Genomic DNA, 25,468 nt, shown 5'->3' with positions numbered 1-25,468 from the left:
CTAACCACTGTCTTCATGTCAAAGACTCACTCACTCATTTGCTTTGTCAAACCTACCCCTTCAAATGACTCGGCTGGGGACTTGACCCTGAAAATATTTTGAATTAAGAGATCTGCCCAATAACAAGTTCTTTCAATAGTCATATTGGTAGTAGTCAGTGACAAATAAAGCTAACAGGGCTGGGTGTAGTTAAAACCCTGGATGGGGTTCCTGACTCTCTGAGTGCAGAAACATCATTGTTTTTTGTTCTGAAAGTGTATATAATGGAAAATCTGACATGGTTTCAAGAGGTACAAATTCAACCTATTTTCTAAAACTTTGGCTAATGACTGTTTATTTACAACTGAACCATTTCCTGTGGTTGAAATTTCACCCCCTCAAAACCCATTTTGTTGCCTTATAACCTGGAATTAAAATAGATTTTTGCACTGTCAACATTAAATGCCTGCGCTGTAACCAGATTTTTGCCCTGTCAACTGTGGGACACTTAGGTATATTTTTCAATATGTCAGCCCAATCAATTGAATTTACCCTAAGGTGGACTCCAATCATGTTTTTTTGCAAGAAAATGATTAAGAGAAAAAATGATGCCTTTTCAATAGTTTCATCTAAATGGAAGGGTTTGAATATTGACAAACTTTTTCATATTGCTTTCACCGTTTAAAAACAAAAATGCTTTCCTAAAATGTTTTTGCTTTGTCAGCCAGTCTAGAACCCAGGTGATTGATGAAAAATGTTGTGTAATCCATTTTAGAATTCAAGGCTTAACGTTTTATCCCAGTACAAGAAATGTGTAAAATCAAGGGGTTAAATACTTTCAAAATGCTTTAAGCAGTCTATATATCTTATTACAGTTTAGGCCTACCTTGTTATTTTCTTCCATCTGGCAATATCATTTAATGGAATGAAATCTGTTTTGTTTGTTTTGTTGCTAGTATTGAATCAGCTACTTTCTGAAGGGAAGCCAAGCTCATAAGCAATTTAGAACCTACAGACAATTATGACAAAGTTGGAACGCATGAATGTGTCACAAACGCCTTGTGGTCACATGTTATTTTAGGGCGTGGCTCCGCATTCGTGACCGGTTCTCTTATTTCTATTTCCCGGTATCCGTTAGTGCTGGAATTTGCGATTAATACTTTTCTCATGCCGAAACCGGATTAGATACATACCGGTAGTTAAATGTCAAAAATTATTATATTCGCAATGTCATTAAACAACAACATAAATAGCTACTACATTTTCGAAATATGATTTTGTCATCAGGTCAGTACCATTTGTTTGATTTTGTGGACCCACGACTAGACTTTATCCATGTTAGCTAGTTGCTAGCGACGCTAGTCAGCATAGGCTGCCACGTGATAAACAGTTCGCGTTAGCGAATTAGCTACCTAGCTAGCCAGCCTAACAAGCTGTCACATCCAGTGGAAACCGATGCAACCCTGCTGCCAAATAAGGGCTAGCTCGATGACCCGTGGTAACAGTGAGGTCCCCATGAGTTTCAAGGCTTTAATAAGTGCTATCGTGCAGAAAAAGCGAATAAAATACTGGTTGATGAGCTAGCTAAGTTAGCAAGACGGATATGACCGTTAACAGCGTGCATGCACAAATGCATGACGACACATTGAATATAAGTGAAGCAGGCATGCAGAACGAGATCGCCCCACCAAGCCAGATAGTAGAGGGGTGCAACAACGCTGAGACACAGAGGCATAGCTCATACAATTATATTTTGTTCCAGTCAATGACAATACATGTTGAAAAAGAAATACCTGTGTCAAATATATTACATCGCATGCTAGTGCAAAGATAGCTTGCATGGATTTTTAAAAAATCCGGTGACCACTAGATGTCCTCGTATACCCACATTTAGATCAAATGTACTTGATTTTTCAGCAGGACTGTGAATGACAAGCCCACTGAAACACTGAATCTACTTTAATAATCTTTATACTCAGCAGGTAGAGGCGTAGGTACTTCAAATCAGTGCTTAATTTGAGCCTTTCTGTTCTGGACAGATTGTTCCGGAACCTATTTGGCCGGATCCGGTACCTCTCGTGCCATTAAAAAACATTTACATTTTTGCTATGAAACAATTTGAATAAAAGCGATCAACGTTCATTCGAGTTGCCTCTTTGTCAATTATCCTGCCCCCTCATCTCTCCAGAGTTGCACTTCATCATTTGTTTCCTTATAGAATCATAGCTGCATGAAGGGTTCTGGAGGAATTTTCTGAAGTTACGGAATTACTGCTGTCTGTTCAGAAATAAATTAAATCATTCAGAATAGCCTAATACGTCTTGAGAAGCCCTATAATTTAGCCACAGAGGACCAATAGCTTCTAAGAAGAAATTCTTATGACGGCTTTCCAAAAGGCAAACGGCCTCCTGCGGGGACTGAGGCTGGGTTTAAAAATAAATTAATAAAATATAAATATAGGAAAACACATATCACGACAAGAGAGACCTAAGACAACAACATAGCAAGGAAGCAACACATGACAACACAGCATGGTAGCAACACAACATAACCTGGTAGCGACACAACATGGTACAAACATTATTGGGCATAGACAAAGGACAAGCACGTATAAACAACAATACTTCATGCAAGGAATGCACAACTGTCAGTATGCGTGTCCATGATTGGGTCTTTGAATGAAGAGATGGAGATTAAACTGTCCAGTTTGAGTGATTGTTGCAACTCACTCCAGTCGTTAGCTGCAGCGAACTGAAAAGAGGAGCGACCCAGAGATGGGTGTGCTTTTGGGGCCTTAAACAGAATGTGACTGACAGAACGGGTGTTGTATGTGGAGGATGAGGGCTGCAGTAGATATCTCAAATAGGGGGGAGTGAGAACTAAGTGGTTCTTGCGACAGGTATACAGAGATGAGATTACAGAGGCGTATGATGGAGATGGCTGTGAGCAGGTGTGATGTCGTTGATGTTTGTATGCTGTCGTATGTTTTGTAAAAAGAAGAAAATAAATATATATCTTACAAAAATATGAAATTTTGATATATGAGTATACGATGACACCTTGTGGTCGTAAGGGTGATTTGTCCCTAACCATCATTTAGCGCCAGTTTCTGTTTAGCCTGTTGCTATCTGGCAGTGATACTTATGTACATTTGGGGTATTTGACAACTTAAAATATACTTCAATGTATGGGATACTTTTGTATCCCATACATTTTCCCTGATAGACCACCACAAGTACATTTGGAATGGTCAGGCATGACAGCAATCAAATCGTGTTGGTCACATGAACCTCCTGACCCCTCTGGAGCAGGTTGTCATTACAGATCTCTCTGTACTTTGCTCCGTTAATCTTTCCCTTGATGCTGACTCGTTTCCCAGTCCCTGAAAAAAATCCCCACAGCATGATGCTGCCACAACCATGCGTCACTGTAAGAATGGTGCCAGGTTTCCTCCAAACGTGACGCTTGGCATTCATGCCAAAGAGTTCAAGCTTGTTTTCATCAGACCAGAGAATCTTGTTTCTTATGGTCAGAGTCCTTTAGGGACCTCTTGGCAAACTCCAAGCGGCCTGTTGTGCCTTTTACTGGGGAGTGGCTTCCATCTGGCCACTCAACCATAAAGGCCTGATTGGTGGAGTGGGGCAGAGATGGTTGTCCTTCTGGAATGTTCTCCCATCTCCACAGAATTACTCTGGAGCTCTGTCATTAAGAATGGAGGCCACTGTGTTCTTGGGGACATTCAATGCTGTAGACATTTTTCGGTACCCATCCACAGATCTGTACTTCGACAGAATCCTGTCTCAGCGCTCTACGGACAATTCCTTAGACCTGATGGCTTGGTTTTTGCTCTGATACGCACTGTCAACTGTGGGACCTTATATAGATAGGTGTGTGCCTTTCCAAATCATGTCCAATCAATTGAATTTACCACAGGTGGACTCCAATCAAGTTGTAAAAACATCTCAAGGATGATCAATGGAAACAGGATACACCTGAACTCAATTTTGAGTCTCATGACAAAGGGTCTGAATACTTATGTAAAATAAGGTATTTCTGTTCTTTTTTAATAATTTTGCAAAAATGTCTAAAAACCTGTTTTCACTTTATCGTTATGGGGTATTGTATGTAGATTGATGAGGAAAAATGTTTATTTCATCAATTTTATAAAAAGGCTGTAACGTAACAAAATATGGAAAAAGTATTACCGAAGAATACTTTCCGAAATCTCTGTATGTCTGTGAAAACAAATCAGAGGTTTGTGGCACCTTAATTGGAGAGGACAGGCTCATAGCAATGGATAGAGCAGAAAAGGTGGAATGGTATCAAACACATGGTTTAAATGTGTTTGATACCATTGCATTTGCGTCATTCCAGCTATTATTATGAGCCATTAGGCATTTTCAAGACACCAATGTTTCTTAAAAGGACTAGAAGAGAAGTAGTCAATTTCTCCTTAACCATTTTATATATATAGAGAGAGAGAGTTTACAAAACTGGAGTATGCGTATAACCTAGGGGTGGGCAATTCCAGTCCTCAAGGGCCTGATTGTTGTCACAGTTTTGCCCAGCCCAGCAAACACACCTGACTCCAATAATCAACTAATTATGATCTTCATTTTAAAATGCAATTTGATTAATCAGCTGTGTTTTCTAGGGATGGAGACAAAGTGTGACACCAATCAGGACCTCGAGGACTGGAGTTGCTACCCCTGAATTATAACCCAGTGCCACAATAAGTATGGCTACCTTTGCAGGTCACTGGGAAGAATGCGTTGTTATAGCAACTCTATATTCTCGCGATGATAAAAAATAAGAGGGTGTCGGCGACGGTTGTCACTAGTTACCACAGCCATAAAATAAGAATGGTTTATATCGTCAAAAATCATGAAAACTAAAGCTTTTTGGTCCTAATGTAAGGTTAGACATAAAGTTGGCATTGAGGCTATAGTTATGGTTAAGGGATTAGGTTTAGATTAAAATCAGATTTTAAGAGGAGGAATTGTAGAAACGGGCGGGGTTTAAGTCGTGACGACTGTCGGCGACTGCTGCGTTTTTGCCGCTAGTCGCCTCCTGTACTTCAGTGGTCGCCACAGACACAACAGCGTGCGACTTCGGGGGGACATACCAAATACTTTCAGCGGTGAAGTTAAGCGTGTTAATGAGACAACCGAGAGTTTGGAGTGCAGGAACAGTTGTAAACCAAATCGGGATTTTGTCTTTTTGACTCATAAAAGCAAAGGGCACAAAATTTAAGGTGCATCCGCGTACCAACTAGTTCTGATAATTGACAACCACTCTCCAGTGAGTGACCTAGCGCTTGTGGAAATGGCAGCTCCCCGGCCAATAAAAGGTATTCTGAAGAACAAGAACAGCGGGACGGGTATCAAAGTGGGCCCAGTCGAAGAAGTGCCAGTAGAGACTCCAGAACAAGGCGATCCTGGACTTCTGGAAGATGACCAACAGTGAGTAGACAGACAGTCAGCTATCTTAGTTTCTTGTTGACACCGACAGTCTTGGTAGCGTTAGCTTAGCTTGCTCTGCGTTGTGTGCTGCCCTGGCTGAAAACTTTATGGACTTGCTAGCTAACGTAAACTCGTCAACAATGTGCCAGGTAGTGCATAACACGAACTAACTAGATAACGTTAGCAAGTCAGTTGTCATTGCTTGCTTTACAATTCACTCACATTCTTCTCACTAGGACTGTTAACGTACCAGTTAATGTTGGCTAGCCAATTTGCTAGCTAGTTTGCCCGAGAAGGTAACATTGGCTAGCTACGTTACCTAGCTAACGCTAGCAACGTCCCAAATGTCTACTTGTCGATGTCAGTTGATAAGGTGGCTAGTTAATATTTTATCCGGTTTCACACCTGTAATCGCGAGTAAATGTGGCTTTATCATCAGCCAACTCACTGATGTTAGTTGTTTTTAAAGGTGGGCGATGAAATGGGTTGACTGGCTAGTTAGCCAAATTATAGTCTAGCCACAGACATTTTTACCAGGGCAAACAAACAATTTTGAAGTTTTTTTTTTTCCCTACAGATATGTTTTTAGTAACAGACGATTTTAGTAATTTAGTTAAGATTTAAGAAACGTTATGTTGGCATCAGGTATGTTAGCCAGCAAGTTACCCATTCCTACTCTCCATCACACACATGATGTACAGCAGTAGCTGAAGGATTCAGACCTGTAAATGATATTCACTTATCATTGTGTGGTGGGCACAGACTGTCCGATACAGTTTAGTTTCTAAGACTGTGGGTAAATGTGGAAGCTGGATGGTAGCTTACTGTACACTCCACCCTTAGTGCCTAGTGTGCCATCAGAGAGTGTCTGCTGTCAAGGCACTGACTTCCACATCCCAAGCTGTCACGTTATATTTACACCATTGCCCTCGGGTTGTCAGAACTATGGTGAGTTTATGCCTGAAGTAGCTTTGATTGATCTAATTCACTTTGCACATTAAACTGTCAGTGAGCTAGTCCTTTTGAGCTGTTCAGTTGCTCAAATGATACCTCTAGCAAATACACCTCGGCTAATTGCATCATGAGTGTTGTTTCTCAATTCCAGCTTGTCTTTTTAACAAAGAGCTGGTGGTCCATGTTTAGATGCACAGGTGGATAGAGATGGAGGTTGTTTGAGTTTCAATAATTCATGCATGTGATTTATGTAGTTCATTTATAGTGTTAGGTGGCTATCCTTCATATAACCTACTATGAGACTCATAACTTCCCGTCCATGTGAGACTTCCGTCCTTGTATGGCCTACTTATCAGTGAATTCCATTCCCAGCCGTAAGTCAAGCCAGTTCTGTGTTGATACCAAAATATTTTCTCTGTAGGAAATGGGTAAAAAGGTTTCCTGAACAATTCTCTTTCTTCAAATGGAGTGGGATGAGACCAGCACGGCTGACTGCGCTGTAGCCTACTCCTTCAGTTCCAGCTATGTCTGTAGCAAACAAACAAGAACACACACAGACAGCTGCATGCACACACCCCTTCAGCACCAGAACTCATAGGGTGGTGTTTATATCCTGTCTCTAACAGTCCTCACAAACCAAAACCACACACATGGCTTATTTTTTTCATCACGACAATTTTTAGGCTCTTTCCCAAATGTTTTGCTTAAGCCATCTGTCCATATTAGGGTACTACTTTCAGTCGAAATCAGATTTAAATTTGATGGATGAGCAGTAGGGTTGGGACGACACCATTGTCACCGTTTTTTCCATGCCAAAAATAAAACCACAAAGCAGGCAACTTTTTGGTCCTTTTAAAAACCTGCTTTATGTAAAATATTGTGTGCCATAGCTTGGAAAATAAATCTAATTTTGGATGACAACTGGTTGAGAGAATATCAAGGCAAAGGGTGGCTACTTTGAAGAATCTCAAATATAAAATATATTTATTTAGCACTTTTTTTGCTTACTACGTGATTCCATATGTGTTTTGATGTCTTCAGTATTATTCTACAATGTTGAAAATAGTTTTAAAAAAACCTTGTATGAGTAGGTGTCCAAATGTTTGACTTGTACTGTATGTGCCAGGGAAATTATAACACTGCATGCTATTGTTATGGCGAAACAACAAGCCACATATGAAGTACTTTATCCTTCTACACCAACACTATTTGGCTATACCATCTCAAGGTTAGCTTACTTCGTTCAGTTTGCTGTGCTGGCAGACAAATGAATGAACTAAAGCTATCGGAATTGTATCTATGTTAGGCTCATTACCACAGCAGTGGAGTTTTCCCATGCTTTTCTAGATTTTTTTATTTTTTAAATCTCCAGGTAGGCTAGTTGAGAACAAGTTCTCATTTACACCTGCGACCTGGCCAAGATAAAGCAAAGCAGTGCGACACAAGCAACACAGAGTTAAACATGGAATAAACAAACATGCAGTCAATAACACAATAGAAAAAGTCTATAGGCAATAAATAGGCCGTAGTGGCAAAATAATTACAATATAAGAGTTAAACACTGGAGTGATAAATGTGCAGAAGATGAGTGTGCAAGTAGAGATACTGGGGTGCAATGGAGCAAAATAAATAACAGTATGGGGGATGAGGTAGTTGGATGGGTTATTTACAGATAGGTTATGTGCAGTGATCTGTGAGCTGCTCTGACAGCTGGTGCTTAAAGCTAGTGAGGGAGATATGCGTCTCCAGCTTCAGTGATTTTTGCAGTTCGTTCCAGTCATTGGCAGCAGAGAACTGGAAGGAAACGCGGCCAAAGGAGGAATTGGCTTTGGAGGTGACCAGTGAGAGAACTGCTGGAGCGAGTTCTACTGGTGGGTGCTGCTATGGTGACCAGTGAGCTGAAATAAGGCGGGGCTTTACCTAGCAGAGACTTATAGATGACCTGGAGCCAGTGGGTTTGGCGACGAATATGAAGCGAGGGCCAGCCAACGAGAGCATACAGGTTGCAGTGGTGGGTAGTATATGGGGCTTTGGTGACAAAACGGATGGCACTGTGATAGACTGCATCCAATTTGCTGAGTAGATTGTTGGAGGCTATTTTGTAAATGACATCGCCGAAGTCCAGGATCGGTAGGATAGTCAGTTGAGCATGAGTGAAGGAGGCTTTGTTTGCGAAATAGGAAGCCGATTTTTCGAGATTACATTTTGGATTGGAGATGCTTAATGTGAGTCTGGAAGGAGAGTTTACAGTCTAACCAGACACCCAGATATTTGTAGTTGTCCACATATTCTAAGTCAGAGCTGTCCAGAGTAGTGATGCTAGTCTGGCAGGTGGGTCCGGGCAGCGATTGGTTGAAAAGTATGCATTTAGTTTTACTTGCATTTAAGAGCAGTTGGAGGCCACGGAAGGAGTGTTGTATGGCATTGAAGCTCATCTGGAGGTTTGTTAGCACCGTGTCCAAAGAAGAGCCAGAAGTATACAGAATGGTGTCGTCTGCATAGAGGTGGATCAGAGAATCACCAGCAGCAAGAGTGACATAATTGATATATACAGAGAAAAGAGTCTGCCCGAGAATTGAACCCTGTGGCACCCCAATAGAGGCTGCCAGTTTCTCATTCTAGATACAGTTTCTCATTCTTTAAGTCATGTATTGTTTGGGAAAACGTGTTCCTATCTGTTGCTAGGTTTTCCTCCAATTGGTGGCAGATATTCTAAAACCTGCTTAAAAACAATATGCACATTTTTGTCCACCTGAGATCAGTTTCCATCAAATTGACTTGTTGCCACTTAAAGGGTGTGCCTAACAAACTGCATTCTTTACTGAGTTGTAATGGGAGGGACCACACAACATACCATGGAAGTTTTCATTTGACCAACTCAAAAAAGATCCTACCTTAACTAGCATATATGGAAAATGTACTGATTTTTAAATGTGCTTTTTCCCATCAGGCCTGTCGTAACATAAAAAATCCAACATGTACTTTATTCATGTGAAATGGTTGGATGGAACCCTGGAAAGGGTAAGTGGTACCTAGTCAGTTGTCCAAGTGAATGCATTCAACTGAAACTTCTGCATTTAACCCAACCCCTCTGAATCAGAGAGGTGAGGGACGATGACTACTGCATTAATCCACGTCATTGGAGCCCGGGAGCAGTTGTTGTTGTTGGGGGTTAAGGGCATCTAGGGCAGATTTTGTTTTTCTTTTTCTCACCTTTCCGGCTTGGGGATTCGAACCAGCGACCTTTCTATTACTGGCCCAACGCTCTTAACCACTAGGCTGTGTTGCCATCTCTTGTTTACCAAAGGGGACAGAAAAGACTGGAGCTTTCAATTCATTATACAACACCAAGGGGATATCCTGAGCCAGCTTTCCAAATATCCATATTGCTTTCCAAATAAACGTGTTCCTATCACAAAGAAGTTGTCCACTCTGCACTTGTCCAGAGTCCAAACAATCACAACTTCCTGCCATAGAGTTCTAGAAAGTGTCATTGGGGCATGACTATTGGTGCCCCGTAAACAATAGTCAAGTATCTTCTCAATTTCAATGTAGGCCATTTCATTGCACTCACTAATCAGTCAACATTGACGCATGGACCCCAAGCTCAGTCATTCATTATTCATGATAGTCAATGACTTTTAACTGAGTCACAGGCATTGTTCCATGAAACTCTATCTCTCCTCCATTGTCTTAGATGCCCAATCTGACCATTTCATGAGTGGGTTGAGGGACATTCATCGACTATCATGACTTTTGTGGGGAGAAAATGCCATTGGAGCAACCTGCATAGTAGCCTACTTCCTGCTCCAGTATAGTAGATCAAATGGGCACTGCAGTCCCTTGACAATGGGCTTCACTGGGTTCAAGCAACAACAACAAAAATAAAATTATTTTTAAACAGATTTATCTCAACATGAGTGGATTTTTAGTCTTTCCCCGCCTCTCCAAGTCCCTACTACTCCCTATATTGACTTTAGTGTGCTCTGGTTTTTTACAAATAACACATCTTAACATTTTAGTCATTTAACAGATGCTCTTATCCAGAGCGACTTACAGTAGACCGCATGCATTTTTGTACTGGTCCCCCGTGGGAATCGAACCCACAACCCTGGCATTTTTGAAAGCGCCATGCTCTACCAACTGAGCCACACAAAGACCATGGCTGGAAAGCATAGACCAGAGAGCTGTTTTAACACACTGCTTGTCTTAGCATATGCTATCTGATAGTGTAGTCACCTCCCACTTTTAGAGGGATGTACCCAGCTGTTGGCCTCTCCAAGAGATGCTCACTGCACACACACTGAATGGGAGAGTCAAATAGCATCCGTTCTCAAATCAAAGTTTATTAGTCACATCATGTGCCGAATACAACAGATGTAGACTTTACAGTGAAATACTTACTTACGAGCCCTTAACCAACAAATCAGTTGAAAAATAATAATATAAGAATAACAGAAGTCATAAGATGTTGTTTTTTTACTTGAAGAGGTGGTTGTCGTCATTCCATTATGTATTTTTATTTTTTAGAAGAGAAAAAATCTGACTGGCTGCGTCAGGTCTTGAGTGGATTTGCACGGGTGCTGTGTACTGTAAATCAGGCCAGGCTGGCTGGCAGTGTCTGGGATGTGTTGTATAACCAACCCCCTCACACATACAGAAGGATAAAGACAGACGCAGAAATACACAGACTGACATACAGACATTTTAGAGCAGTGAAACTGGCTCCTCTCCTCTACTGGCTTGTCAACACTCCTCACATACAGACAAAACTCCCTATCTGCCCTGGCCCAGATGTAGTCACACTGGTTTGGCTAGTGTTTTAAATGATTTAGAAATTATCCATAAAGGTATGGTTCAAAGTCTGGTGAATGTAGACGCATCAAAGTAGGGTTGGTGAAATTTAAAAAGTAAATGCAAACTAGTCATTTCCACATATACAGTGAGCTCCAAACCTGTTTGAACAGTGACAGATTTCTGTTATTGTTTTGACTCTGTACTCCCAACACTTGGATTTGAAATAATACCATGACTATGAGGTTAAAGTGCAGACTGTCAACGTTAATTTGAGGATATTTTCAACCATATGGGGTAAAACATTTAGAAATTACTGCACTTTTTGTACATAGACCATTTTAGGCGACTAAAAGTATTGGGCCAGTCACTTGTGTTCTCACGTTTAGCATTACATCTCATATTCATAGCACGCAATGATTACATCAAGCTTGTGACTCTACAAACTTGTTGGATGCAGTTGCTGATTGTCTTTGGTTGTGTTTCAGATGATTTTGTGCCCAATAGAAATTCATTGTAAGTAATTGTATTTTGCCATTTTAGAGTCACTTTTATTGGAAATAAGAATATAAAATGTTTCTAAACACTTCTACATTAATGTGGAAGTGTACCATCATTACGTATAATCCTGGATGAATGAGAAATACACACGCACAAATATCATACCCCCAAGACATGCTAACCTCTCACCATTACAGTAACAGGGAAGTGTTTTTTGTTTGTTTTTGGTTATGATAATTATGCCTCAATTATTCATTCATTATTATTATTATTATTATTCATTCAGGATAATCCATAATTATGGTAGCTTCAACATTCATGTTGAAGTGTTTAGAAACATGCTATTCTTATTTACAATACATTCTTTACCATTTACATTGGGCGCAAAATCATCTGAAACAAACTGCAAATGCATTCAACAAGTTTGTAGAGTCACAAGCTTGATGTAATCGTTGCTTGCTATGAATATAGGACCAAATACTAAACTTTTGACTACTTTAAGAAGCATATGAACCCAGCAAAAAAAGAAACGCCCTCTCACTGTGTTTTATTTTCAGCAAATGTAACATGTGTAAATATTTGTATGAACATACGATTCAACAACTGAGACATAAACTGAACAAGTTCCACAGACATGTGACTAACAAATTAAATAATGTGTCTCTGAACAAAGCGGGGGTCAAAATCAAAAGCCAGCTGTATTAAGTACTGCAGTGCATCTCCTTCTCATGGACTGCACCAGATTTTCCAGTTCTTGCTGTGAGATGTTACCCCACTCTTCCACCAAGGCACCTGCAAGTTCCCGGAAATGTCTGGGGGTAATGGCCCTATCCCTCACCCTCCGATAAAACAGGTCCCAGACGTGCTCAATGGGATTGAGATCCGTGCTCTTCACTGGCCATGGCAGAACACTGACATTCCTGTCTTGCAGGGGAAATCGCGCACAGAACGAGCAGTATGGCTGGTGGCATTGTCATGCTGTAGGGTCATGTCAGGATGAGCCTGCAGGAAGGGTACCACATGAGGGAGGAGATTGCCTGCAATGGCAACAAGCTCAGTCAGATGATGCTGTGACACATTGCCCCAGACCATGACGAACCTCCCCTCCAAATCGATCCCGCTCCAGAGTACAGGCCTCGGTGTAACGCTCATTCCTTCGACGATGAACGTGAATCCGACCATCACCCCTGGTGAGACAACCACGACTCGTCAGTGAAGAGCACTTTTTGCAAGTCCTGTCTGGTCCAGCGATGGTGGGTTTGTGCCCATAAGCGACGTTGTTGCTGGTGATGTAAGGCAGGTTTTCACCAGACAACAGGCCTACAAGCCCTCAGTCCAGCCTCTCTCAGCCTATTGCGGACAGTCTGAGCAACGATTGAGGGATCGTGCGTTCCTGGAGTAACTCGGGCAGTTGTTGTTGCCATCCTGTACCTGCCCCTTAGGTGTGATGTTCAGATGTACCGATCCTGTGCAGTTGTTGTTACACGTGGTCTGCCACTGCGAGGATGATCAGCTGTCCGTCCTGTCTCCCTGTAGCTCTGTCTTTAGGTGTCTCACAGTACGGACATTGCAATTTATTGCCCTGGCCATATCTGCAGTCCTCATGCCTCCTTGCAGCATGCCTAAGACCCGCAGATGAGCAGGGACCCTGGGCATCTTTCTTTTGGTGTTTTTCAGAGTAAGTAGAAAGGCCTCTTTAGTTTCCTAACTGTGACCTTAATTGCCTACCGTCTAAGCTGTTAGTGTCTTAACGACCGTTCCACAGGTGCATGTTCATTAATTGTTTATGGTTCATTGAACAAGCATGGTTAACAGTGATTAAACCATTTACAATGAAGATCTGTGAAGTTATTTGGATTTTTGTGAATTATCTTTGAAAGGCAGGGTCCTGAAAACGGGACTTTTTGTTGTTGTTGCTGAGTGTAAGTGCATTTGTCCCCTACCATGGGGGGGACTAATGTACAGAAAGTGCTGTAATTTCTAAACGGTTCCCCTGATACAGATGAAAATACCTTCACGTTAAAGCTGGCCGCCTGCCCTTTAACCTCAGTCATTATATAATTTCTGAAGTACAGAGCCAAAACAACATGTCTCACTGACATACTTTTGGAGCTCACTGTATGTCTGACAGTTTAATGTAATGATATCATTTTATGTTTTGTCTTCACTAGCTTACATTGGTTTCTTACATGTATCCCATGGGTTATATATGTTGTGAAACAGTGGCTAAGAGCCGGCCTACCTCAGCAAGCCTGACTGAGCAGTATTGATATGTGCCTCATCCCATGATGTGCCATTCTAGTGTGAGACACAGCTGTACAGGGCACGTCTCCCATTGATTTAGCCCAGTGCCATCGACAGTCAAACTGCCTGCTGTGTGCCTGACTTATTGTGTGTGTGTGTGTGTGTGTGAGCAGCTAGCGATGGCTCTGCAGGATTACTGCAGCAGGGAGCAGATTTATCACCCCCCCCCGCCCCTCTCTACCATGATGGCAGGCCTCTGCCTCCATAAACACGCCCGGGAGGCTGGCTACTTTGACAAAGGGAGGGGGGCGCGCCAGCAGAGACAGTTTAACGGCTGTATTTGGCACTGTCTCCAAGTCCAGACAGCGGTGTTATTGAAGGCGCCAACTCTAGCCAGAAGCCCAGAGAGCGCCTACAATTTGTACCTGGGGAAAGTACATTTGTGAAGCATTTCAACCCACCCACTCACACTCACTTGCTTGATCAGCCTCCGCATCATGCTGAAGGTGAAGTGACCAACCTCTGTCATTTTTCCCAACAATGAATCATTTAATTGTACATAAGACCCTTATTTTTTTTTTTAAATTGCTGCCTTGTTTTTGTTCCCGAAATACACTACGGGAGTGAAAACTGGGTCACTGTGTAGTCCTAGATTAAATCCGCCAGGTCTCTAAGGTAATATCTGGTTGGTTTTTAGTACTACCCTGAGCTCATCTCTGGACTCATTCTTTCAGGAAGAAGTCACAGAAATGGGACGAGATGAACATCCTGGCCACGTACCACCCGGCAGACAAGGACTATGGGTTGATGAAGATCGACGAGCCCAGCACGCCCTACAACAGGTGAGTCGCCCCATTCGATGTGTAAAGCACGATGCAATTCATTCACATGAACAGGTAAGGACAAAGTTACCCAGCTACTGTCAAAATGGCTTCCCATAGACAATGTTATCCAGTATTACCCGTTTTCTACTTTTTTTGTTTACGAATACCTCATAATGGTATTCATTTATTCAATTAGTTAGGCCTATAACATGTGAAAATGACAGTTGGACTTTTCACACTACATATTCTTGGCCAAGGGAAAACCAAAAGACAAACTACTTTTCTCGAGTCAAATATACACATTTGTTGAGAACAGAGATTTGTGATTGACTTGGCCTGAGAAGAAACTCTGCTCTGGTAAGTTTGGCGTCATCCTGCTTTTATAATGTGTGTGAACAGTACCGAGATCCCAGACTAATGTGACGTAGAAAGGAGACTATAATTTGATCCATTTTTGTAGATAATATACTCACCCCGGATTAGATACAATTTAGATAGCAGATTGGCCTGCTCTCACAGGGCACCTCAATTTTGCAGTGCAGGTTCGGTGTGTGTACGTGCGTGTGGATGAGTTTCTGCCTAGTCTGCATAAAGCGTAGGTGGGGTGGGCCATCTAAACTGGCACGTAACTCAATCTCCAAGGCCGCTGCATAGAAAGTCACCGTTGTGACACACTGTTCTCTCCTTCTCTCTTCCTCAGGATGGTGGGGGACGAGGAGGATGAAGGGGCGCACAGCGACTCAGAGGTCAACTTGCCCACTGTGGGTGACCTGGCCTCCAAGTAAGTTATTTCTGACTGAAGAGGTCTGGGAGGGTGAAGGAGGGTCATCACTGACTGGATAGGTCTGGGGGAGGGTCATCACTGACTGGATAGGTCTGGGGGAGGGTCATCACTGACTGGATAGGTCTGGGGGAGGGTCATCACTGACTGGATAGGTCTGGGGGAGGGTCATCACTGACTGGATAGGTCTGGGGGAGGGTCATCACTGACTGGATAGGTCTGGGGGAGGGTCATCACTGACTGGATAGGTCTGGGGGAGGGTCATCACTGACTGGATAGGTCTGGGGGAGGGTCATCACTGACTGGATAGGTCTGGGGGGGAGGGTCATCACTGACTGGATAGGTCTGGGGGAGGGTCATCACTGACTGGATAGGTCTGGGGGAGGGTCATCACTGACTGGATAGGTCTGGGGGAGGGTCATCACTGACTGGATAGGTCTGGGGGAGGGTCATCACTGACTGGATAGGTCTGGGGGAGGGTCATCACTGACTGGATAGGTCTGGGGGAGGGTCATCACTGACTGGATAGGTCTGGGGGAGGGTCATCACTGACTGGATAGGTCTGGGGGAGGGTCATCACTGACTGGATAGGTCTGGGGGAGGGTCATCACTGACTGGATAGGTCTGGGGGAGGGTCATCACTGACTGGATAGGTCTGGGGGAGGGTCATCACTGACTGGATAGGTCTGGGGGAGGGGGTCATCACTGACTGGATAGGTCTGGGGGAGGGTCATCACTGACTGGATAGGTCTGGGGGAGGGTCATCACTGACTGGATAGGTCTGGGGGAGGGTCATCACTGACTGGATAGGTCTGGGGGAGGGTCATCACTGACTGGATAGGTCTGGGGGAGGGTCATCACTGACTGGATAGGTCTGGGGGAGGGTCATCACTGACTGGATAGGTCTGGGGGAGGGTCATCACTGACTGGATAGGTCTGGGGGAGGGTCATCACTGACTGGATAGGTCTCAAAGGTTTGGAATGTTAAATGTATCAAGGCTGTATGAGAAGGGTAGTGATGCAACTCAAACATAGCATCTTGATACGTCTCGGTCTTATGAGACTGAAGGTGGGGGGACTCCGTATGGAGTTACAGCTTGAACGCGCTATAACAGAATGTACTCATCTGGATTTCAACTATTTGCAATAGGGTCTGGCTGCAGCAGAAGCCTTCTTACGCCACAGATGCTATGAGACATACGAACTCAGACAGGATGTTGAATGGTGCCAGAGAAGATGGTGCGTTACCGCCACCAACAGCACAGGTTCTGAAATTACGTTTAGAATTAGAAGATGGGTACTTGCTAGTGTGCTAGCTAGCGTGTGCTAGAGAGTTTGTGCTAGCTAGCGTGTGCTAGAGTGAGTTTGTGCTAGCTAGCGTGTGCTAGAGAGAGTTTGTGCTAGAGAGCTGTTCAAGCCACGGTGGTTAACGCAACACCCTGGACCAGCGTTAGTGCGCCGACTGGTATGTGCACAGCACAGTGACGCCCTGGAATAAAGCCACTGACTCACGCGATACACCAGGCCCACAAAAGCCTACTGGTTGCGCACAGCCGGATACTTCTCACTATTTGACATCAAGGGCATGCCCCCCCAATAACATTGAGTATAGAGCGAATGTTAATCTTGGTTAAATTGAATGAGCTAAATACTTTAGTAGCTGTCAGAAGACGGTCTCAGCAGTTGAGTTAACAGTAGAGGTAAAACTGCAGAAGTGAAATCACCCCCATTAAAAAAAAAAATCAAAAATCAAAAATTAACACCCTTGCCTTTCGTGAACTTAAACTGTCGTATATTTTTTTTCCTACTAGCACTGACTTTGCTGATAGCTACTTTTTATTGAGGAAAAATGTACTTATTATGACTGAGATGTGGTTGTCCCACCTAGCTGTCTTAAGATGAATGCACTAATGGTAAGCTTCACTGGAAAAGATTGTCTGCTAAATGACTCAAATCTAAATGTAATCCATTTGAACTCTGCCATCAAAAACCCTTATCCCATCAGCTCCATTTGACTAAAGGAGAAGTAATTTTCCCCAAGTATCCACTGTTACTCTCAATTAGCCTACAGTCCAAGATTTTTAAAATGTTTTTTAATTTATTTTTTAAAATGTAACCTTTTGTGAACTAGACAAGTCAGTTAAAAAATAAATGATTATTTACAATGACGGCCTTCTCTAACCCAGACGATGCTGGGCTAAATGTGCACCGCCCTCTGGGACTCCCGAGCGCGTCTGGTTGTGACACAGCCTGTAAACGAACCAGGGTCTGTAGTGACTCCTCTAGCAATGCAGTGCTTTAGTCCACTGCGCCACTCGGGAGGTGTTAAGATAAGCCTCTTTCCAAACTCAAACATTGTGTGTGGTACACTTCCAGTAACTGATACCCTGTTTATTTACCTACAGTACCAGCCAAAAGTTTGGACACCTACTCCAATGGTTTTTCTTTATTTTTACTACTTTCTACATTGTAGAACAATAGTGAAGACATTAAACTATGAAATAACTAGTGAAACACCGATATTACATTTTTGACAGATACCGATATCTGATATTTTCAAAGCCGAAAAACTATGCCGGTTATCTCAAATTTTAGCGGCATTTTAAGCATTCTTTAAGTACAGTTTAATAGTTAACACACACATGGACTCAGCGTTCTAAGGCACTGCTGCTGGCACAGCATACCACTGCTGGCTTGCTTCTGAAGCTAAAGCAGGGTTGGTCTTGGTCAGTTCCTGGATGGGAGACCAGATGCTGCTGGAAGTGGTGTCGGCGGGCCAGTAGGAGATACTCTTTCCTCTGGTCTAAAAAAATATCCCTATGCCCCAGGGCCGTGATTGGGGACACTGTCCTGTGTAGTGTGCCGTCTTTCTGATGGGACGTTAAACGGGTGTCCTGACTCTCTGCGGTCATTAAAGATCCCATGGCACTTATTGTAAGAGTAGGGGTGTTAACCCCGGTGTCCTGGCTAAATTCCCAATCTGGCCATTAAACCATCACGGTCACCTAATAATCCCCAGTTTACAATTGGCTCATTCATCTCTCCCCTATAACTATTCCCCAGCTCGTTGCTGCAAATGAGAACGTGTTCTCAGTCAACTTACCCGGTAAAATAACGGATAAATAAGAGGCATCACTACAGTCCCTTGGTTAGAATGCAGGCTGTATCACATCTGGTCGTGATTGGGAGTCCCATAGGGCGGCACACAATTGGCCCAGCGTCATCCGGGTTTGGCCGCCCATTGGAAGTAAGAATTTGTTCTTAACTGACTTGCCTAGTTAAATAAAGGTTACACACACCACGCTGACCAAATAGTTATTTTTTTGGCATTTATTCATGTCCCCATTACCAGTAAAACATAATCAAAACCATATTTCTTTCACTTACTGTGCTGTTTCGTTGTTCAATCGTTTCATTCAACCAGGATTGCATCATACATGTCAAGCAGTGACGTTTCAGCACTGTCTGTCCGTGGCCTCTCTTCCTCGGTGCTTCACTGTCACTGTGTCCGTTTCCATCTTGTCTGTCCGAGGCCTCTCTTCCTCGGTGCTTCACTGTCACTGTGTCCGTTTCCATCTTGTCTGTCCGAGGCCTCTTCCTCGGTGCTTCACTGTCACTGTGTCCGTTTCCATCTTGTCTGTCCGAGGCCTCTTCCTCGGTGCTTCACTGTCACTGTGTCCGTTTCCATCTTGTCTGTCCGAGGCCTCTCTTCCTTGGTGCTTCACTGTCACTGTGTCCTTTTCCATCTTGTCTGTCCGTGGCCTCTTCCTCGGTGCTTCACTGTGTCCGTTTCCATCTTGTCTGTCCGAGGCCTCTTCCTCGGTGCTTCACTGTCACTGTGTCTGTTTCCATCTTGTCCAGCTGTGTATGTAACATTTCACGTAAACCCTGTTTCTTGTCTGCATCGAAGTAGCGGTCCTTGTACATAGCATCGAGCATGGTGGTGACACCTAGCCTGTGTGGGCAGTTTTGTTGCTAGGGCAAACTGTTGTCAAGGGCAACTGTTTAATTCGCCAATGTGGGCCAGTAAAAGCATCCACCTCGTCGGGAAAAGGGGCCATCTAACGTTACACTCTAGCTGCTAGCTAACTGGTTATCTTAGTATTAGCGAAGTCAGAATGGGCCACTGTCGTGACAGAATCGGCGGCGTTAGAATTAGGAATTAGAATACAAAGTCTACACTGAATAAAAATATAAACGCAACATGTAAAGTTTGTCCCATGTTTCATGAGCTGAAAAAAAAAATATTTCAGAAATGTTCCATACGCACATAAAGCTTATCTCAAATGTTGTGCACATTTTGTTTACATCCCTGTCAGTTTTGAGCAGGCGTTTCAATGCCATGACCGTGGGTATCACGTCTGCTGCAGGCACAGTTGATGAGCTTATTTCTCCAGTCTGTTGTTTGAATGGACCGAGCTAGTGTGTTCATGTTTAAAACATGTCCTCAAGTGCCATTTGAAATGGCAGCAGCGGTATGACAACCAGCATATTCATGAGCATGCAATACGACTTTCCTCAGTATGAAATCCTCTACGACCCACTGTGCTGTCAGATTCGGCATGCTCATGGGGCTGACATCTCTGGTCCAAATGTCAGTCGTAAAGCTAATAGCAGAGACGCTATTACTGTATAACTCTGGTAGGGCAACATCTGAAAAATAGTACCCCTCAAAATAAAAAGTGCTAGACCAGTCGGCAAAAGCCAACATCACCCACGGCAGAGAACGGTTGATTGTCAAGGGCAATGAATGCCTTTGGGTTGTCTCGCTGAAATGTTCTTACTTTCAAATGACTGCTCGACTTGACTGCTCAATCCACACAGCAGACATTGTGGGCTAGGTTAGGAATGCTGTGTAGCGCAACATTTTACATGGTGTCGTTACGTTATGTACCTACGTTACACATCAAAGATGTTCTTATCTGTGTTATATAGTTATGCATGTAAGCGTTGACATCGGTTTTGCACATCGGCGTTAAACTAGACATCGGGTCGATGTTGGCATTTTTAGCTAATATCGGACAATTCCGATATGTTCACCGACTAATCGTGCATCCCTAGAAATAACCAAGAAAGTGTTAAACAAATCTAAATATGTTTTAGATTCTTCCAAGTAGCCACCCTTTCAATTGACTGCCAAGAGTGTACAAAGCTTTCACTCAACCAGCTTCACCTGGAATGCGTTTCTAACTGTCTTGAAGGAGTTCCCACACATGCTGAACACTTACTGGCTGCTTTTCCTTCACTCTGCTATCCAACTCACCCCAAATCATCTCAATTGGGTTGAGGTTGGGTGATTGTGGAGATAAGGTCATCTGATGTCGCACTCCATCACTCTTGGTCAAATAGCCCTTACACAGCCTGGAGGTGTGTTTTTGGTTACTGTCTTGTTGATAAACAAATGACACTCCCAATAAATGCAAACCAGATGTGATGGCATATCACTGCAGAATGCTGTGGTTGCAAGTGTGCTTTGAATTCTAAATGAATCACGGATGGTGTCACCAGCATAGCACCATCACACCACCTCCATGCTTCACGGTGGGAACCACGCATGCGGCGATCATCCGTTCTCCTACTCTGCGTCTCACAAAGATACGCCGGTTGGAAGCAATCTGTCATTTGGACTCATCAGACCAAGGACAGATTTCCACTGGTCTAATGTCCATTGCTCATGTTTTTCTTGGCCCAAGCAAGTCTCTTCTCGTCTTCTTTTTGGTGACCTATAGTAGTGGTTTCTTTGCAGCAATTCGACCAATGAAGGCCTGATTTACACGGTCTCCTCTGAACAGTTGATGTGTCTTACTTGAACTCTGAAGTATTTATCTGGGTTGTAATTTCCTTTCCTGTAGCGGTCCTCATGAGAGCCAGTTTCATTATACTGCTTGATGTTTTTTGCGACTGCACTTGAAGAAACGTTCAAAGTTCTGGAAATGTCCTAAACTAATGATGGACTGTCGTTTTCTCTTTGCTTGTTTGAGCTGTTCTTGCTGTAATATGGATTTGGTATTTTACCAAATAAGGCTATCTTCTATATACCACCCCTACCTTGTCACAACACAACTGATTGGCTGAAATGCATTAAGAAGGAAAGAAATTCCCCAATGCGCTTTTAACAAGGCACACCTGTTAATTGAAATGCATTCCAGGTGACTACCTCATGAAGCTGGTTAAGAGAAGGCCAGGAGTGTGCAAAGCAGTCAAGGTAAAGAGTGGCTACTTTGAATAATCTCAAATATGACATCTACTTTGATCTACAGTGAGGGAAAAAAGTATTTGATCCCCTGCTGATTCCCTCATTAAAATGCAAATCAATTTATAGCATTTTTGACATGTATTTTTCTGGATTTTTTTGTTGTTCTGTCTCTCACTGTTCAAATAAACCTACCATTAATTATAGACTGATCATTTCTTTGTCAGTGGGCAAACGTACAAAATCAGCAGGGGATCAAATACTTTGTTCCCTCACTGTAACACTTTGTTTGGTTACTACATGATTCCATGGGTTATTTCATGGTTTCGATGTCTTCATTATTATTCTACACTGTAGAAAATTGTAAAAATAAAAAACTCTTGAATGAGTAGGTGTCCAAACTTTTTTGACTGGTACTGTATAAATATTAGATTGAGCAATGTCGGCGTGGCATTGACTAACACACAGTATGAGATGAGTAAAGCAGCATGCAAACATTTTTAAAATGACTAGTGATTCCAGGTCTATGTACAAAGGCCAGCAGCCTCCAAGGTGCAGGGTTGCGTAACCAGGTCGAAGCCGGCTAGTGATAGATGCTTCCTTTCAGTCTCTCGGTCCCAGCTTTGATGCACCTGTACTGACCTCGTCTTTTGGATGATAACGGGGTGAACAGGCCGTGGCTCGTGTGGTCGATGTCCTTGATGATCTATTTGGCCTTCTTGTGACATCAGGTGTTGTTGGTTTCCTGTGAGGGCAGGTATTCCCCAGCGACGCACCACCCTCTGGGGAACCCCTGCAGTTACGATGCGGTGCAGTTGCCGTGCCAGGCAGTGATACATCCCGACAGGATGCTCTCAATTGTGCATCTGTAACTGGTACCTTATATACCATAACACGGTGAGAGAGAGAGGGGCATGGCTATGATAACACTGTAGATTTTCAGTAGCGACGCAGTAGGAGCCAGTCTACTGCTTTAGCATTAGCTCTCATCATAGAGTGGAGCAGATGCTCCGTCACAGCCTGAAGGCCAAACTCCACTGAGGCAAAGGTCTGTCACATGTTCTGTTACCACATGTTTTTATACCCACTTAACAGGCAGGGAGGTCAGCCCTTTGTGTGTGTAAGTAACATGCCATTATAGCAGTTTTTATCTAGTGTGTGTGTGTGTGTGTGTGTGTGTGTATTTTTTGGGGCATATGTGTCCCATGCAGGAATAGAATCCACGACCCTGGTATTGCAAGCGCTGTGTCCACTCTAAGTATTTCTATTCCCTCTAAATCGACTCTGCCTTGGACGACTGCATTAATCTCAGTGTTACCTTTATCCCTCAATGTGATCACACTACTGATGCACTGAGTGTTTTCTTTGTGTTTCAGACAGCGTTTCAGATGAATGCATGTGGGTTAGAGGGAGTGAGTAAGCCCTTGTGTCTCTTCACTGGTATGTGTTCTCTCGGACATTTTCATCCCGGTGTTGACTACTAGGCCACAGATGCTCAAGGCACAGAACTATCTCTAACCTCACTGATATTACCTCTCGTCCTAATCTCCCCCCAGTGGAACGTATTGGCTAAACATCACGTAATGGTGTTAGATGGATCTGCGCCCAGGAATTTGTTTCAGTGAAACAGCTTGGATCAATAAGTGCCACTCAATAGATCCCATCAACCCTGAATCCAGGGGAATGAGGACAATGTAACGGGAGGCGATTACAAACTTGGATCAGTTTACTTCCTGCAGCGTTGACTCGACCTGTCCAATTGGTTTAAACCTGTGAAATGGAAATGAATAATTAACTTACACACAGCCTTATCTTGTGTTATGCCTCTTTTGACATGTTCAAATCAAAATGTGTTTGTCACATGCTTCGTAAAAACAAACTGTGTGGACTAACAGTGAAATGCTTACTTACGGGTCCTTCCCAACTATGCAGAGGAAAGGGTAGCCTAGTGATTAGAGCGTTGGACTAGTAACCGGAAGGTTGCAAGTTCAAACCCCTGAGCTGACAAGGTACAAAATCTGTCGTTCTGCCCCTGAACAGGCAGTTAACCCTGTTAACACATTTTGTGTTACAGCCTGAATTCAAGCTCTGTCAAATTGGTTGTTGATCATTGCTAGTCAGTCATTGCGTGTCTTGCCGTAGATTTATGTCAAAACTAACTTGGTCACTCCGGAATGTTCACTATCGGCTTGGTAAGCATTTTTTATCCCTAAAAAAACTCCCCGGTCCTTAACGATTACAAGCATAACCATAAAATGATGCAGCCACCACTGTTTGAAAATATGGAGAGTGGTACTCTGTAATGTGTTTTGGATTTTCCCTATAATAACATTTTTGTATTCATTTCAAAAAATGAATTGCTTTGCCACATGCTTTGCAGTATTACTCTGTCAATTAGGTTAGTATTGTGTAGTAACTACAATGTTGTTGATCCATCTTCAGTTTTCTCCTATCACAACCATTAAACTCTAACTGCCTCATGGTGAAATCCCCGAGCGGTTTCCTTCCTCTCCGGCAACTAAGTTAGGAAGGAGTCCTGTGTCTTTGTAGTGACTGGGTGTATTCATACACCATCCAAAATGAGGGAATGTTTAATCCTGATCTTTAGGCTTGCAGTAACTGAGGGGTTGATACTTGATTCAAGACTTTTCAGTTTTATTAATTAGTAAAAAAACAGTGCATTTGGAAAGTATTCAGATCCCTTGACTTTTTTCCAGATTTTGTTACGTTATAGCCTTATTCTAAAATGGATTAAATAAAATTAAAAAATCCTCTTCAATTTACACAATACCCCATAATAATAAAGTATGCAAATGTATTAACAAAAAATGGATACATTTACATAAGTATTCAGGCCCTTTGCTATGAGCCTCGTGCATCCTGTTTCCATTGGATACATTTACATAAGTATTCAGGCCCTTTGCTATGAGCCTCCTGCATCCTGTTTCCATTGATCATCCTTGATGTTTCTACAACTTGATTTTACCCAACCTGTGGTAAATTCAATTGATTGGACATGATTTGGAATGGCACACACCTGTCTATATAAGGTCCCACAGTTGACAGTGCATGTCAGAGCAAAAACCAAGCCGTGAGGTTGAAGGAATTGTCCGTAGAGCTCCGAGACAGGATTGTTTCGAAGAACAGATCTGGGGAAGGGTACCAACATTTTCTGCAGCATTGAAGGTCCCCAAGAACACGGTTGCCTCCATTCTTAAATGGAAGAAGTTTGTAACCACCGATACTCTTCCTTAAGATGGCTGCCCGGCCAAACTGAGCAATTGTGGGAGAAGGGCCTTGGTCAGGGATATGACCAAGAACCCGATGGTCACTGACAGAGCTCCAGAGTTCCTCTCTGGAGATGGGAAAACCTTCCAGAAGGACAACCATCTCTGCAGCACACCACCAATCAGGCCTTTATGGTAGAGTGGCCAGACGGAAGCCACTCCTCCAGTAACTGGCACATGACAGCTCCGTTGGAGTTTGCGAAGAGGCACCTAAAGGACTCTGACCATGAGAAACCTGATTTATCTGGTCTGATGAAACCAAGATTGAACTCTTTGGCCTGAATGTCAAGCGTCACGTCTGGAGGAAACCTGGTACCATCCCGACAGTGAAGCATGGTGTTGGCAGCATCTTGTGGGGATGTTTTTCAGTGGCATTGGACTGGAGACTTGTCAGGATTGAGGGAAAAAATGAACGGCGCAAAGTACAGAGATCCTTGATGAAAACCTGC

At 43.1% G+C, this 25,468-nt stretch overlaps 1 protein-coding gene across 2 annotated transcripts in view; it reads left to right on the top strand.

Annotated features, from left to right (window-relative positions):
- Nucleotides 1–4,829: 4,829 nt before the first annotated feature.
- Nucleotides 4,830–25,468, top strand: part of ppp1r2 (protein phosphatase 1, regulatory (inhibitor) subunit 2) — a 32,519-nt gene continuing 11,880 nt past the window's right edge. Inside the window, exons 1-3 of one of the 2 annotated variants that reach the window (XM_042322935.1) lie at nt 4,830–5,441; nt 14,669–14,776; nt 15,459–15,539. In XM_042322935.1, the coding sequence (XP_042178869.1) occupies nt 5,305–5,441; nt 14,669–14,776; nt 15,459–15,539 (326 nt within the window). In that variant the 5' untranslated portion in view covers nt 4,830–5,304. The remainder of the gene's footprint in view (nt 5,442–14,668; nt 14,777–15,458; nt 15,540–25,468) is intronic. The other variant, XM_024422868.2, reaches the window with a different exon arrangement.

Source organism: Oncorhynchus tshawytscha, linkage group LG06, assembly GCF_018296145.1.
Source record: "Oncorhynchus tshawytscha isolate Ot180627B linkage group LG06, Otsh_v2.0, whole genome shotgun sequence".
NCBI classification, from domain to species: domain Eukaryota; kingdom Metazoa; phylum Chordata; class Actinopteri; order Salmoniformes; family Salmonidae; genus Oncorhynchus; species Oncorhynchus tshawytscha.
The sequence above is the reverse complement of the archived record's forward strand: the minus strand, read 5'-3'. Positions and strand labels throughout refer to the sequence as shown.